This window comes from Mus caroli, unplaced genomic scaffold, assembly GCF_978045245.1.
Source record: "Mus caroli unplaced genomic scaffold, Mus_caroli_1 scaffold_3, whole genome shotgun sequence".
Taxonomy (NCBI): Eukaryota; Metazoa; Chordata; class Mammalia; order Rodentia; family Muridae; genus Mus; species Mus caroli.
This window is the reverse complement of record NW_028227258.1, coordinates 32,699,636-32,716,723: the sequence shown is the minus strand read 5'-3', so window position 1 is coordinate 32,716,723 and position 17,088 is coordinate 32,699,636. Positions and strand designations below refer to the sequence as shown.

At 41.3% G+C, this 17,088-nt stretch overlaps 2 protein-coding genes across 2 annotated transcripts in view; both read right to left on the bottom strand.

Moving 5' to 3' along the window:
- Positions 1-17,088, bottom strand: part of Ank2 (ankyrin 2) — a 605,825-nt gene that overhangs the window by 481,539 nt on the left and 107,198 nt on the right. The window lies entirely within an intron of this gene.
- Positions 4,574-9,713, bottom strand: LOC110291921 (protein ECT2-like). The gene is given in 4 exon segments (XM_085835539.1): positions 4,574-6,437; positions 6,595-6,777; positions 6,780-8,513; positions 8,515-9,713. Coding segments are annotated over 4 exon segments (2,766 nt in total). The 5' UTR covers positions 9,274-9,713; the 3' UTR covers positions 4,574-6,347.

Sequence of the window (17,088 nt, the reverse complement as noted above, 5' to 3'; positions counted from 1 at the left end):
CAGCTTCCAATCCAAAAGCTTGGAATCCTATGACTTAAGAAATAGTCTCACTAGATGTGGTAGCACACGCCTTTAATCCCATCACTCAGAAGGCAGAAGTAGGTGAGGTTTTGAGTTCAAGGCTACCCTAGTCTAGTGAGATCCTGTCTCAAAAAATGGATGAAAGGAAGGAAGGAAGGAAGGAAGGAAAGAAGCGAGGAAGGAAGGAAGGAAAGAATCGAGGGAGGAAGGGGTAAAGAGAAAGAAGGAGGAAGAGGAGGAGGAGGAGGAGAAGGAGAAGAAGAGGAGGAAGAAGAAGAAGAAGAAGAAGAAGAAGAAGAAGAAGAAGAAGAAGAAGAAGAAGAAGAAGAAGAAGAAGATCATCTCAGTTCCTCCTAGATATTTCCTTATTCTAAAACATCTAAACTGCTAATAAAGATGGGACAGTCTATTGATTATATCTGACTGGTAATGACTAATTTTTAAATACCGAAGTTCCAGAACAATCAAGGGTAGGAAGCCAAGTCCTTCCAAGTTGTCCTGCTTTATTAAGTGAAAATCATTGTGTAGGTACAGGAAACATAAAAGGCCTCTTATTTAAAAACAAATTTTGAAGAGAAGTTTCTAGGGGTTTGTTAATTTTGTTTTTAGAAAACTAAAATATTCTAGTTATTTCTAGAGTTTCTGAAGAATTTTTTCTTTCTATGTTTTATATACAATCATTACAAGTTTATATATATGAGAGACAAATAAAGGTATTCTAAATAAATAACTTATTTCCTAAGATGAGGGTCTATCCACCAAATGGCCTTAAGTATTACAAACGTTTTGCTTTTAAAATCAGTGAGCCCAGATGACAATGTATTTGTTTTCCGAATTCCCGCCTGATTTCTCCCAGCGCTTTTTTGATGACGTCCATGTGTTATCTTGAGAGTAGTTTCCTTTATGTCAACATTCCACTCTAATTCTCTCTGTCGGGGTTTAACAAAGAAAAGGTTCTTGCTATCCAACAGAAATGCATTCGGATTTTTAAATAGAACACACGTAAACATCTACTCATTTCTAGAAATTCCAAACTAGAAAATATAGGGGAAATTTTTGTTGTTGTCCTTTCTAAAAGCACTCATATCTTAGTCTAAAAGTTTAACTTGGAATATATTAAATTACTCACATTGCTCTAATTATCTCTGATGACCAATGCATATTCATCAAGTATTTACTATATACTTAGCCTGCATCAAACACGTTGGGGAAAAGTGGGAAGATGTAGAAAGCCTGAAATTCTTCCTGCACTTCCTGTATTAGTTGGAAAGATTTTTAAACATGGATAATTTGGTAAAAAACTAAGTTCTGTTCTGGTTTTTGTTATTGTTGTTGTGTTGTTTTGTTTTGTTTTGTTTTTGAGACAGTCTTTCTGTGTCTCACTGACTATCCTGGGATTCACTATGTAGACCAGGCTGGCCTCAGACTCGCAGAGATCTGTCTACTTCTGCCTCCCCAAGTGCTGATATTAAAGGCATGAACTACTATATTCAGCTTAAAAACTAAGATCTTAAATTTAAACAATAATTTTTTAATGTGATCACAGAAATGCGGATAAAGGCTCATCCATCTGTGGGAGACATGACTACAGAATAGGAAAGAGAACACGAAGGGCCACGTTTGTTTTTCAGATAAAGCAGCAATGACAACAACAACAGCACACCTTGGGGCATGTGACACACACAGTTACACCTCCTTAACGTTCTTCAAGTGATGACATTACACAGAGATGCTGTTTAAGAAGCAACACCAGGCCGGGCAGTGGTGGCCCATGCCTATAATCCCTGCACTTGGAAGACAGAGGGAGGTGGGTTTCTGAGTTCAAGGCCAGCCTGGTCTACAGAGTGAGTTCCAGGACAACCAGGGCTACACAGAGAAACCCTGTCTCAAAAGAAGAAGAAGAAGAAGAAGAAGAAGAAGAAGAAGAAGAAGAAGAAGAAGGAGGAGGAGGAGGAGGAGGAGGAGGAGGAGGAGGAGGAGGAGGAGGAGGAGGAGGAGGAGGAGGAGGAGGAGGAGGAGGAGGAAGCAACACCAGAGTTGAAGGCAAACTCTATTTAGTGAATATGGAAAATTGAGAGCTTGTGGGAAGTCGCTACAGCAGTGGTTCTCAACCTTCCTAATGCTGCAACCCTTTAATTCAGCTCCTCATGTTGTGGTGACCCCAACTATAAAATTATTTTTGTTGCTATTTCACAACTGTAGTTTTGCTACTGTTGGCCATTATAATGTAAATGTCTGGTATACAGGACATCTGATTGTGACTCCTAAAGGAGTCGTGACCCACAGGTAGAAAACCACTGTATTAGTGCTTTCTAAGTGGATCTCAAGGAAACAGACCCACAGGCAGAAGCTAAAGACAGAAAACTGGGGGAGACTCCAGGGGAAAAAGCCAACCTCTTCATTAGTCAAGGTTCTCCAGAGAAACAGAGCCACAGGACAGACAGATGGACAGACAACCTGTATGAGGAGAAATGCATTATGGGAAATGACTCACAGGTTTATGACAGCTCAGCAGTCCCATGCTTATGGCATCTGCAAGCTGGAGAGCTATCAGTCTAGAAGCTAAAAAAAACCCATAATTTTCATAGGTCGGTTCCCAATATGGAGTCAACAGCTCAATAATGGGAATGAGAAGGTGCTATGGTCTTAATCTTGGACACCAAAGCCTCAATAAAAAGGGGCTTCAATGCTCAGGACCAAAAAAAAAAAAAAAAGATGGATGACCAGTTCAAGGGTAGAAGATCCTCCCTTCTCTTGTTTGTCCCACCCAAACCCTGAGCAGATTGGATATTGACCAACATACTGATCAAAGCAGGTGCTCTTTGCTCAAATGGCTCAAACCCTTTCCTCTTCTAGAAATTGCCTCATGAAACATAGACAGAAAGAATGCTTCACCAGCAATTTGGATGTCCCTGAGTCTGTTCAAGTGGATGTAGAGAATTAACCATCACAACCCTATTAAACCAAGTTTGTCTAGGGAGTGGATTTAAAGAATAAAGGAAGAGGGTGCAACAGGGAGTAAGTGTGGGTCACAGAGAAACTTGGACATTTCTAGTTGACAGCGGAGAACTTCTGTTCTCAGCAGACCTGTGAGTGAGCATACACAGAAAGCATAAGCCAGAGGCAGCATATTACCCAATCTAGAGGCGGGCGGCACATTACCTAGTCTGGAAAGGCAATAGATATCAAATAAGGAAAGGCAGAAATCAAGATACATTAGATGAGAGAGAGAGAAAGAGAGAAAGAGAAAGAGAAAGATAGATTTGAGAATGAGCTGGGTTTAGTCAACGAATAATTACAAGAAGCAAGAAGAAAAGCACAGATTCTAGATCTTGGATAAGACAAGGCTGGTGATGTCATGAAAAAGAATAAAGAAGTCACTTGGAGGATTTGGTTGGGGACAGGCAGTTGGTGCGGAGCCTGATTTTGTCACATGGATACACACTCTGTGCTTGGTGCCAAAAAGTTCCTCTCTAAATCCAGCAGATTGTGTTGTTGACTCTGCGGGCCTGAATGCATCAATTTGTCTTACATGTCATGTTTCTGGGACAGTGCCCCACTTTAGCGCTGGCGACCATGCAGATGCTCCTGTAAATCCCTTCCATGGTTCAGTAAACACAGACTATGAAACGACATTCTACCCCACTGATGCCAACACAAAGCACCTCGGGGAAAAAAAAAAAAAAACGCCGTTTTGCAGATTATTTCACAGCCCAGCAGTTGCAATCTCATACTCGGAATCAGGGAACTGCTCCATTCGTGACAGAACACCACACGACCATCAAATGCTCATTCCACTCATTAGATGGAGGGTGAGTCAGAGCCAAGGAAGGTGGTTGGCCTTTATTGTTTCAAGTTTAAATCTATTTCATTCTAATCCCATGTGATACATCAGACCTTAAAAGAATTTTGTTCTGTTCCTATTTTTTTTTTGCCAGACACTGAAAACCAAAGATGACTTAAGTCAAAAAGTCTTCCTTCACAGAGCTCAAAGCCTGCAAAGTGAGACAACCACCTTATGCACATGAATAGATTGTCACACCTGATAGCTCTGATCATAGCTTGGTGGTAGAGAAATTATCACACTGTTATGGTCCCCAGCACTGCCAGGGAAAAAAAATTACATAATAGAAACATTATAAAAATGCTCTAAAATCTCAGACTTGGTATGGGGGGAGTACTTCCTGAAGTACTCAAAAAAAAAATTACAGTATCGGGCATAGTTGATGTATGCCTTTAATCCCAGCATTGAGGAGGTAGATGAAGATGGATCTCTGTGAATTCAAGGCCAGCCTGTTCTACATAGTAAGTTCCAGGATAGCCAGAGCTACACAGAGAGGCTCTGGTTCAAAAAAACAAAAAAACAAAAGAAAACAAAAGAATGTTACAGACTCGAGTGATCTTTGACAACAGGGAATGATCTCCCACTCTGAGGCTAGGCCCTGACCAGAATACTTCATGCAGATCCTCTTACAAAATCCAAACTCTTTTTTAGACAGTGCTTCACTATGTACCCCAGGCTGGCCTTGAACTTGCAATCCTCTGGCCTTAACCTTCTTCATATTTATTATTTATGGATTCCTTTGTTCACTTATTTACTTTGTGTATGCTTATGTGGGGAAGTGTGGCAGCACACACTATGGTGTGTCGCAGGACAGTTCGCAGGAGTCAGCTCTCTCCTTCTAGCTTGTGGGGTTTGGAGACTGAACTAGTGTGATCAGTCTTGACAGTAAACACCTTTAGCTTCTGAACCATCTTGCTGGTTCTGGCTTGCTGTTTTGATGAGGAAACTAAAACTCAGGTGAGCCCCTAATTCAGATCTTCCGAGCTCCGGACCCCATGTGCTTTAATCCACATAATCATAATACAGTGAGTGGAAAGTAGACAGCCACCAGCTACGGCTGAGGGAACAGAAACAAACAACAGACCCTTGCCCGGCTAGAGCAGAGGAAGCATGGATTGCTGGTCAATTCTGTTTGGAGTAACTAGCAAAGACCAGGTTGGAATGGCTATTTAAGTACAGCAAGCAGTTTGACTTAAAATCCCAGAGGCCAGTGATTTTAAAACCATGTTAGGAAGACAATGACCACCCAAGCAATGCTGCATTTATTTAACTTTTATAGACTGCAAGGATTTGGGTAGGATTTTTTTTTACTAGTATTTTAAAGCTATTTATTTACAAAGTTCTTGCTAATATAACTGCTTTTAAAATATAGCAAAACAAGGTCATTTACTAACCTGTGAAGTGGTACATACATGGTATAGAAAAAAATCCAGTCAGTTAAACTATTAAAGCAGATTATTGAAAATTATGTAACAAGGAGACCTGTAACACTCCCCTGAACGTGTAAGAAATAAAATACTCTTGGCCATAGTAGCCCAGTCATTCTGTATTACTGACTAAAAGAAATATTGCAGGAGAAGATAATGGCAGATTCACAAAATTTTTGACAATGAATTTCCAATCTTATTTTAATGATATGACCACAATAAAAAGTTCACCACACATTATATCTATGCTTTTCACAGGCGATTAGCAAAACTGAAGACAACTTCAGAACTGTACAAAGAACAGAAGCAATTCTTAACACAGTTTTCCCGTGGTCTTATCCTTTGAAATAAATTCAATACAGCAGTCAAAACTAAATCAAGATTTGCTAGTGTCTAGAATAAGAAAATAAAATAAAAATAAAAGTCTCTGAAACAATTATAAAGTACATACTAATATCTTATCTTTGCAACATATACAATGTTTTGTAATCTTTCTCTTCTTATCTCAATTTGCAAAAGAAAATTCCAAACGATCGTAATTGTATGGTTAGTAATGGTGTATCTTTTAAAATTCATGTGTTAGATCTCTTATTTTAAAAGAAAATAAACTGCAAAAGCGCAGTTAAGTACACCAAACAATCCAACTGAACAAGCCTCTAGAATTTAATCAGAGGGTTTTATTCAGCAAGTGTTGCATTGCTGCTCAGTCTCTGCACAAATTGAGATACACAAATATGTACTTCCAAAAATTCAAGATACTATACAAATACACAATAATATTTTGCACCCACCAATTGTTTACTGTATCAGGGTTACAAAGCTACTGATTATCGGGAATAACTTAAGTCACTGGTCTTCAGATGTGAGATTCAAATAAGGATAAATTACATCAAAATCATATTTTTTTACACAGACCATCTTGAAAAATGTATTTCAAGAAAATAAAACAGCGTTGGTTAGTGTTACTAATCCTCTCTACAACTTTACCAAGTGCTAATTCAAAGTACCACGAAAGTCAGCATCTTGTTGAAGCATAAGGTCCCACAGGACTTGTTTCATATCAAGTGAGTTGTAGATCGACTTAATGTATGACTTCTCCGTTCAAAGAAAGAAGGGAGGCTGACGCCGGGCGTGGTGGCGCACGCCTTTAATCCCAGCACTCGGGAGGCAGAGGCAGGCGGATTTCTGAGTTCGAGGCCAGCCTGGTCTACAAAGTGAGTTCCAGGACAGCCAGGGCTATACAGAGAAACCCTGTCTCGAAAAAAACCAAAAAAAAAAAAAAAAAAAAAAAAGAAGGGAGACAAGGGAGGGAGATGGAATACCTGCTAAGGATGATGTGCTGGACAGACGGCTCACAGCAAGTTTGCCACTGCTCGGAGGACTCCTTCCCTCTGAGCTATGGGATGATGAAAGAGCCATCCGCAGGGCTCTCTTGGGAGTTTTGGAAAAAGAGAATGCCCTTGTAACCTTTTTGGAAGTCTTTTTTTTATTGCTCTAGATGCTCGACTCAATGTACTATCCATATCTTTTGTATTTACTTCAAAAGATTCGGGATCAGCCACATACATAAGATTCTCAGCATCTGCCTTACAAATGGTGTTGGCTACATGTCGACACAGCATCTTCAGCCAGCTCTCCTTTGGAAGCTCCTCTGACGTCATCTGGAAGCTGAGCAGGACATTGGCCTGTTCTGTTGGTGGCCTTACAAGCAAGGCAAAGGCATTGTGACAATCTTCCGTCTCTCGGATGTCCAGCACCTTCTTAATCTGAGAAAGAGGCATGAGATGAATGTGCTTCAGAGAAGCTGGGGGCCGGGTGCGGTCGTGAGGACTTCTAAAAGTGCCAATAACCTTGTGCCGCTTTCTTGCTATCTCGAAGCAGTCATTGAAGAGGAAGAGAGTGACTTGCTCTCCTCGGTCGCAAGGGTGCTCACCAAGGGAAACCGTTTCCACTCGTTGCACCAGGCTCCGATGAGAAGATAAGAGATTAACTGGGCATCCATCTACTTCATAAACAACATCAAAAATTTGCTTCTGTGCTTCTGTTTTTCTCTTATCCTCATTGATATGTGTCATTACTTCTTTTAGTGATCCAATAGCTTTTTCTAAAGTGCTTTTGTCTGGGTTTTCATCAGCTGTATGCTTTTTAAGATCGTTTAAAAGTAAAGCGACACTGGGTAGCCGCTGCACTGGCCGGATGAGAAGTTCCACAAGGCTCTGTCGTCCACATTCTGGTTTAGCTTGATTTATCTTGAGGAAAGCATGAAATCTGGGCTTTTGTTTCTCACATTTAATGATCATTTCCTTGCTCATTTCAAAGAAGTTTACAAACGGAGGGTAGGTTTTTACCAAATCTTTTGCATATTTAAGAAAGATGTCACCAATACTTCTGCTCTCATCCCAGTTAGCAATAAGGTCTTCAAGATCATCCTTTATCTTCATATGCACATCAAAAATATCTGGGATGCTCCCAAAAATAGTCTTGATCTCCTCAGGTGCAAGAATAGGTCCACCACGTTGTCCTTCTTCTTCTAAGGGCACCTGAAATAACTGAATGATTGTGGCCAGTATATTGACATAATTGCTCTCAGTCTGGTAGAGCTCTTTCGCCACCTGCCACCTGGCTGACTGCTTTGGAGGAACTGGAGTAGAACTTCTAGAAGACTTAGCACAGGACTTCGGTGTTTCTCCATAGTGGATGCTGGACTCGGGTGTGTTGGAGATATCCAGGAGTGATCCAATAGAAAGAGAGTGCTCAGCTGAGGGCCGCTTACAGGGAGGGAAAGGAGAGAGGTCAGTCTCCCTGGAGAGCTGAGCCAGGGTCTCTTTCAATCTCCGTCTCTTGCGGTTGCTGTTTGGAGTACTTAGAGAAAGCAGAGACACCGATTTCTTGAGCTCAGGAGTATTAGCCTTTTCGTACAAATACATAGTCTCTCCTGCACGAGCATCCATCTGAATGCTTCCCCAGAACCACTCTTGCTTGACAACAAAAAGTTTCTTTGAAGGTTCAAATGGAAGGTCCTTTACTGTATTCTCTTCAACAATAAGGTGAGTGCACCTTTCATCCCCAACTGGTAAATAGCTACCTCCTTGCATTTCAGTCATTTCTTCCATACTATGTTTCTCTTCATCTGAAAATCCCAGGAAACTTAAAATGCAATCTTGGAATGGAGGAACTTTACATTCATTTCTAAAGTCATCAACTGCTGCACAAAAACAACTGCTGTTCATTGTGTCTTTCCCATGCTTTATAAATCCATTCTGGCCTCATAATTGGAGTGCCCAGGCTCACAGCAACCCTAAATTTTTCGCCTTGTGTACAATTTGCCACCAGATGTGTTACTTTGGAATTACATTCTTTTCGAATAACTCCACCCATATGATGAACCAATGTCACCAATTTGACAAGCTCCTCCTTCTTCCTGAATCCAGTGAAGCAGAGCACCAGGTTCAGCATAGTTGTACAATACAGCGGCCGGCAGGAAAACGGCAAGGGCTCTCCCCTTTGTGCACAGTTGAGTATAACTGGTGGTCCAACAATCCTACAATCAGCCTTGTATAAGTCATTGAAGACAGAATTCTGGAAGTCAGTAACTACAAATATATTCTCAAATTCTGGGGAATCCAAACTTTCAAATTCTTCCATTGAGTCCATCTTTACACAGGGCACTTTCATTTCCATATTAATAATACTTTTTATTAATTTTTCCTCTGATTTTCCAGGACAACTTTCTTTTATCTTTATAACAGGGACTTCCATTATCTTAATAGTCTTTAAGGCCGTTAGAAGTTCTTCTTGTTTCCCAGCATCCTGGACCATTATCACTCTTGCTTCAACCTGCGGCATTTCTTCATCAACATTTGAAGTAGACGCCAAGCACAAGTTTTCCTTGGACATTTCAGTAACTTTAGAGTCAAACACTGAAGAGTCTGCCAAGCTAGTTATCTCAGTAGGAGATGGTAACACGCTGTCGTCAGCCATTGTTGGCACTACTTTATGAAGGCACGCTCAGAGATTTTAAAAAGTAACCACTGCGGCGCAGTCCTCGCTTAGCCTTCTCAAACACTGAGTCTCCTCCTCACAGGCGCCGCCATGGCTCGAGGGAGGCTGCCGCCTCCGATTCAAAAAAACCCAATCGCTCTCTCTAAGAGCCATGCTGATTCTGGGTAGGATTTATTTTATTAATAAAAATGTCTCACTTCCAAAAGCAATATCTAAAGAATATCCACAGTTACGAAGGAGAGGTTGTTATAGATTCATAAGAATGAAAAGTGAAGGCGGGGCTCTAACTCAGTGGTGGAGCATTTGCCTCCCAAGAGAGAAAGACTAGAACAGGGGACAGGTTGGCAGCATCGCACAGGTACCTTAGATACACATGGCCACTGTGTAAAAGACAAGACAGATCCATGGGTGTGGAGCATCAGAGAGTCAGTCACTTTGTCCATTTCTGTCTTCCCGTTAATAATACCAGTTTCTGCACACTTCTTCCTAGCCACTTTGGAGACTCCATCTTTGTCCACATCTTGGTCTCTTCGGTGTGAACAGAATTCCTGTTCACAACTTTTTTATTACTCCTTGGATGGGAGGCCTTGACTTTTTCTTTCTAGGACTTGTCTTAAGGCACAGGCAGAGTGATATAGACTGACTTGTGATATACACCTCACCTTTGGAGTTGTAGCTCAGTTGTAGAGCACTTGTTTAGTGTCTTAGTTAGGGTTTTACTGCTGTGAACAGACACCACATTTACTATTCTTATAAGACCAACATTTAATTGGGGCTGGTTTACAGGTTCAGGGGTTCAGTCCATTATCATCAAGGCTGGAACATGGCAGCACCCAGGCAGGCATAGTACAGGATAAGCTGAGAGTTCTACATCTTCATCTGAAGGCTACTAGAATACTGGCTTCCAGGCAGCTAGAATGAGAGTCTTAAAACCCACACCCACAGTGGCACTCCTACTTCAACAAGGCCACACCTCCTAATAGTGCCACTCCCAGGGCCAAGCATATACAAGCCATCACACTTAGCAAGTGTAAGGTTCTTACTTCAATCTCTAACACCACCACCATCAAAAAAAAAAAAAAAGTTTAGTAATTTTTCGAACCAGCCATGGTAGTACATGCCTGTAATAGTCAAGGTACAAACAGAAGGATGAGTTCAAGGCTACCGTTAGCTAGTGAGTTTGAAATGAGCTTGGCTTACTTGAGACCCTGTCTCAAAAGTAAAAAGTAAATACCTTAGAGCCAGACTTGGTGGCGCATGCCTATAATCCTAGCATTCAACATGCAGAAGCAAGGGGATCATAAGCCTGAGCTATATATGAAAAGCCTACATTTTTCTTACAGTCAAAATACAACACCTTGGGAATTAGACTGGGGCTGGGGGGGGGGGGGTGGAGGCGCGAAGGGGATTTTTTTTATGACCTCATGATGCAAATGACCTATTTATCTCTTTATTCCGCTTACCCTGAGTCTGACCAATGCACAGCCTATAACTGAAACATGAACACAATAATAAGGAAAGAAAATTTAGGGGACAACTGGTAGTATAGACAACATGCATATGGTCCTGGGGGTCCCATCCATAGTGTAGAGAGAGACAGAGAGTGAGCAAGAGAATGAACAATAATTACGAACTCAGTGGCTTTTTCCAGAACAACGTTGACATAATAATAAGGCAGAAGCACAGTGTATTGAGAGTTAGACAAGTACGGTGGCACACATTCTAGCATTTGGGAGGCATAACAAGTGTCTTAGTCAGCGTTTTATTGCTACGATGAAGCACCACGACAAGAAAGCAAGTTGGGAGGAAAGGGTTTATTCAGCTTACACTTCCACATCCCAATCCATCATTTGGAGGAAATCAGGACAGGAACTCAAGCAGGGCTGGAACCCAGAGGCAGGAGCTTATGCAGAGGCCATGGAGGAGTGCTGCTTACTGGCTTGCTTCCCCTGGCTTGCTCAGCCTGCCTTCTTAAAGAACCCAGGACCACCAGCCCAGGGACTCCACCTGCTACATTGATCTGTTAAGAAAATTCTCTAAAACTGGTTCTCATGGAAGCATTTCCTCAACTGTGCCTCCTTTCTCTGTGAATCTAGCTTGTATCAAGTTGACAAAACCAGCTAATATAGCAAGATTCTGGTCCAAAAAGTTTTTCTGCTTCTAACTCTAAAGGAAAGGACCAAATTCATTTGGGGAATCCTGCCATTTCAAAAAGTAAAGAAGAAATCACTGGAGAAGAAAGAGATTCAACGCATCCAAAGTCCTATATGTGAAGGAAAACCAACTGACTCAAAGGAACTATAAACCAATCCAAGGGACTGTTTCCTTCCTACCTGGGCCCTGGCTGGGCACTTCTTCAGCCATAACACCAGAGGGAAGAGGCACAAAGTAAGTTTGCTGTTGTTTTTGAATTTGTGGAGTTAGCCCTTCTGGAGAATCCCACCTAGGGACATTCACAACTGTGTAAGCCCTCTACCTCACCTATATTCACAGCCCTCAACAGCAGTTTTGATTCCAAGCCCCAAACCTCCAACGTTAAGACAACTCGCCCCAAAAATGCCCCAACATTTAAAAGTAACTTTTAGAAATCCATGTTTTTATAAACCCTCCCCAGTAAACCTCTGGCAGACATTTCCACAGTGGTATTTAGTGATCACTCTCTACACACTGGCAACATAAAAGTCAAGAAGACTCAGAGGAAAGGGGGAGGTGACTAATTTCCCAGACGACAACAGACTCCATCAATCACATCCCTGAGTTACAGCTCTCCTACCCAACTTATCCAGCCCCAAGAGAGGGCTCCAGGTGCCGACCTTTCTCTAATTGGTTTCTATCCCCACACCTTCCTCTTAAGTCATCATTTTCTGGGGTAATTGGTACCTATAAATTCTTGCTAGAGTCAGTTTTCTTTCATTGAAAAGGTGCTTATATTGCAAACCTAAGGAGCAATTATAGATTCTATGTTTAACTAGCTTCCTTCTTGCCATTTAATATCTAGTGTTATTTGCTGCATCCTGTCATGATATTTATCAAGAATAGGCAGAAACGCACCCAAGTAAATAATGTTAGTATTAGAGCCCCACTTTCAGAAAAAAAAATTGTCATAGGAATAGATCATCATTTACCTCTTCTGATTTGGCAATATATGTTGCACTACTAATCTATTATTGGAAATGCATTCCTCCATGTCTTTTGTTAAGTGAACATCTTGCCAGAATGTTTGGTAGCTCTTTTGTTATTTGATGAGTGACCGTATCTCTTCCTACAGCAGCACTTCTTCTCTGGGTATACCAAGATCATGGGGACAGGAGCTGGAAGAACCAGGCCCTTCCTTCTAAAATGCATGGTTGTTTTCAGTGTAAAGAAGAGTTCAACATGTTTTTCCTTATATTACACAGTAAATTCCTTCTGCTATCCCACAAGATGAATTCATATTCCCGATTCGAGAAGTAGCTGTTTCATATAGTCGAGTGGAACCATAATTTTTCGAATATTGAAAAGTCAACTTCTTGGTCTGGGTATTGTGACACAAGCCTTTAATCTCAGTGTTCAAGAGGCAGAGGCTCGTGGGCCTCTGTGAGTTTGAGGGTAGCCTCAACTACATAACAAGTTTTAGGATAGCCAAGGCTATATAGTGAGACTCTGTATCAAAAATTTAAAAAAAGAAAGAATGTAAGAAAGTCAGTTTCCTTCTTCATTGGCTCTTAGCAACCGTAGCACTAACTCAGTGTTTACCCCAGCAAATGCACAGAACTTTCTGGCTTATTTGCTCCATAATTCAGCTCATAATTAAGTTTATATAAACCCATATAACCTTTGCCTTAGTCATCTTACTTATTTTTAACTTGGTTTTCAGCTTTCTCTGAAAATATCACGAATTTTCTCAAAATTCAATCAAGTAACTAGATGTATGGATTGAGAGCTAAATGATAACTTCACCTGATATTGAGTTTCTATGGATTCCTCCCTAAGTCATTTACCAGCAATAAGGGCCAGGCACTTACTCTTGAGAATTTGACTTTAAAGAGATAAACCAAAACAATGTGTGATAAAATGTGATTTGCAATATGATAAACAAAAGAAGCACAATTAAAGTCTTACAGGACTGGCCAACCTGTGCTAAAGGCTAACCAAGAGCTCGGTGGATCAGGAGAAGCCCTGAACCCTGTGTCAAGGCTGCTATAAGTCTGAAGCTAGTGAGTCCCATCGTAATCACTTCAGCGATATCACAGTCCCCAAAGGGAAAAGATCATGGTGACATTTAGATGCAACTGTGCCGTGGTTCCAAGACCATTTTCTCATCGGAGATTGGTTCTGAGATGGCAGAATATCATAGTAAAATTTTCTATCCATCATCCATGAAAACATTCAAGACCCTATCCTTACTTTTCAAAACAATTTTATAATTACAGTCACAGAATTGGTGTGTGTGTGTGTTATTCTCAATATTTCCAATATATATGCTGTTCTTAGGGCTGGAGAGGTGGGTTAGCAGTTAAGAGCAGTAGCTGCTCTTCCAGAGGACCCAGGTTCAATTCCTTGCACCCACATGGCAGCTAACAACCACCTGTAACTCCAGTCCCAGGAGATGCAACACTCTCCTGGACTCTTCAGCTACCAGGTATGTGTGTGGTGCACATACACACACGCAGTGCTCCTCACCTAGGAGGTGTACAGAATCAGCTCTAATAGGCCTTTTTGATTTACTGTTTCAGCGCAATGTATATAAGTTTTGGAATGAAAAAAAAAACCTTATCAAAGGCAACATGTTTCAAGCATAAGGCATTGCCCTTGGCATAGTCTTCAACATATTCACTTATTTTATTTTTTTAAACATGTGTGTGTGTGTAGGTTTATGGATGTGAATGCAGAGGCAAGAGAAGTCAGAGTTAGAGCTAGAGTCATAGGCATATGAAAAAAAAAAAAAAACGGACTAGGATATTGTCTAGTGTCTAGTTACAGTGTTGGCTTGCCACGTGCAAGACCCAAAGTTCCAACTACAGACACACACACACACACACACACACACACACACACACGATAACTTTGTAAAATTTACTTGCAATCAAACTACAAAGAATTCTCATTACTTGTCTTCATGCTTACATGTATTAAAGCCTAAAATCTGTGGGGCGAATTTTTGCAATGTTTATGATATTTATTACAGAACATCTTTTGACATAAGACTATCTCCTAATCTTTCACAGGCTGCTACACGCTCATTTTGCAAAGTGATACTCTAAGGACCCCCTGCCAATATTGGGAACTCTCTCTTGGGGATTAGAGTACTGTGCTCTGGTATCTAACCCATGGCGGGATAAGCAAGTACGCAAGCACTAGCTTCACCCCCAACACAATGTCGAGAGCTCTCAGCTAAACCAGACGGGAGACCTCGAAATGCTTTGGAGAGCTAAGGAAGCAGTGCTGAACCCAGCATCCCCATGTTAGTCCGAAGAAGACTAGCTCCCCACAGATGTCCATCTCCCAATCCCCAAGATCCATGTGTGTTACCTTGTGTGTGTGGCAAAAGGGACTTTGTAGGACAGGAAAGATCATCCTAGACTGTCCCAGTGGCCTAGCATCACCTGGGTCCTCATATGAGGGAAAGAAAAGAAAGAAGTAAAAACAAAACAAAACCAACCAAACAAACAAACAAACAGTGCCTGGCCCATAGCCTCCTCTAGTGAAAGGGACTTCAGCTCTCCAGCCTGCACACAAATACATTTGTGTTCTTTTAAGTGACTAATTGTTAAAATTTCTTTCTTTCTCTTTCTTTTGTTGTTGTTGTTGGGTTTTGTTTTGGGGTTTTTTTGGTTGCTTTTTTGTTTTTTGTTTGGTTTTTTTTTTCTGTTTGTTTGTTTTAAGAGGAGGGGTTCTCTCTCCATAGTCCTGGCTGTCCTGGAATGTCCTTATACAGACCAGGCTAGCTGGAGAACTCCCAGAGAATCATGTACCTCTGCCTTCTGGGTGTTAGAATTAAAGTCATCCACCACCAAGCTCAGCTGTTGAAACTTCTTAGAGAGGTAATAGAAGATATAAGGAGGAAGAGAGAGAGAGAGAGAGAGAGAGAGAGAGAGAGAGAGAGAGAGAGAGAGAGAGAGAGAGAGAGAGACTAATAGTTAAAGGTAAAAAGTGATTTAAAAAGCTTAAAGCTGGGGGCTGGTGAGATGGCTCAGTGGTTAAGAGCGCCGGCTGCTCTTCCAAAGGTCCTGAGTTCAAATCCCAGCAACCACATGGTGGCTCACAACCATCCTTAACGAAATCTGATGTCCTCTTCTGGAGTGTCTGAAGACGGCTACAGTGTACTTACATATAATAAATAAATAAATTTAAAAAAAAAAAGCTTAAAGCTTTCCAAAGGAAAAAATGCAGAACTGCCTGTCTGCCTCTGCTTCCTCCTAAGTTTATGCCTGCCGCTGCTACCATCTTCTGCCACCGATCCACCTTCTTCTGCTTTACAATGTTGACTGAATAGCAGTAATTTTCTCAAGGGAGCTTCTGGCCTACAGTACAGCGTTGGAACTATTGAGCATCCAGCTTCATGCACTGAGCAGTTACCCAGTTTTCTGCATCTCCAGAATGCAGACAGCCATTGTTGAGCTACCCCAGCAACTGTTGTTTAAGCCATCCAAAGACTACCCTTTAAAATGCCATATATAAATTCTGTCTAATCTGTTCCCCTGGCAAATCCTACCTAATAGAAATAGCACTCACAGAACTCACCCACATCTCAGGGTGCACTGAGATCCGCTTCAAGCCAAGTGTCTGCCATCTGGGATCGAATGTGAAAAGATTACACAGAACCCGAAAGAGAAATCAAGTCAAATAACTTCACACCAGGCATTGGATTCGGCTCCAGTACATCTCTCTTGGCTCGCCTTTCCACATGTGCTGCTAGTGACTCACATTACCCACTATACCATATCAACACCTTTACACGCCTAAGGTGAAACTCATGTTTTTTAAAATAATTTTAAAAATGTTTAGCTCAGGAACTATGCACTAGTTTCTTTGTAATGTATACTTGCTTAAACAGAGGATGTGGTGTTATCTCTAAAAACGGTGGATCACGTCAGTCAACATCACATCAGTCAACAAAGAACCAGATCTGCAACAGGGTTTGATTTTTGTGGGGGTTTGTGTGTGTGTGTGTGTGTCTAGATTATAAAGTAAGAGCAAAGGGAGATATTTAATTTCTTTTCTGAAACAGAAGAAACAAACCCTGCGGGATTAACTAGGGCAATTTGGGGGTGGAGAGCTGGTGGGGGGGGAGCTTCCAGACTTGTCCTTTATGTACTTCATAGAGGAGAGAAGACACCATTTTGACCAAAAGTTAAAAAGAAACCTGTATTTAATGCACCATCATGAAATGCTTACACTTTAAATCCCACTAAACTTCTGCTCCTACCACTTTAAATGTGTTTTTTTCCAGTAGGTGGCTGAATACAGAGGTGGTGTGATGACTTTACACAGCACTACACAACCTGGTTGGAATCTAGCTCTGCTCACCGACTTTAAGCAAATTCTTTAACTTCCCTGATTCCTAATCCTTAAATGAAGATGACACAGAACCTTCACTGCTCTGCTCAGCATAACCACACATTATGTATGTGTTCATTAGCTGTGCATTTTTCCTTCCTAAATGAATTCTCATAATATTCTGTTTCAGCTATCTCCCCCCCGCCCTTTGAACATCGCAGAAGTGTGTTATAAGGTTTCTAGAGACACAAACACAAACACTGGGCTCTACCTGCTATTCTCCCTTTACCCAGAACCTGTCCTCATCCACGACTC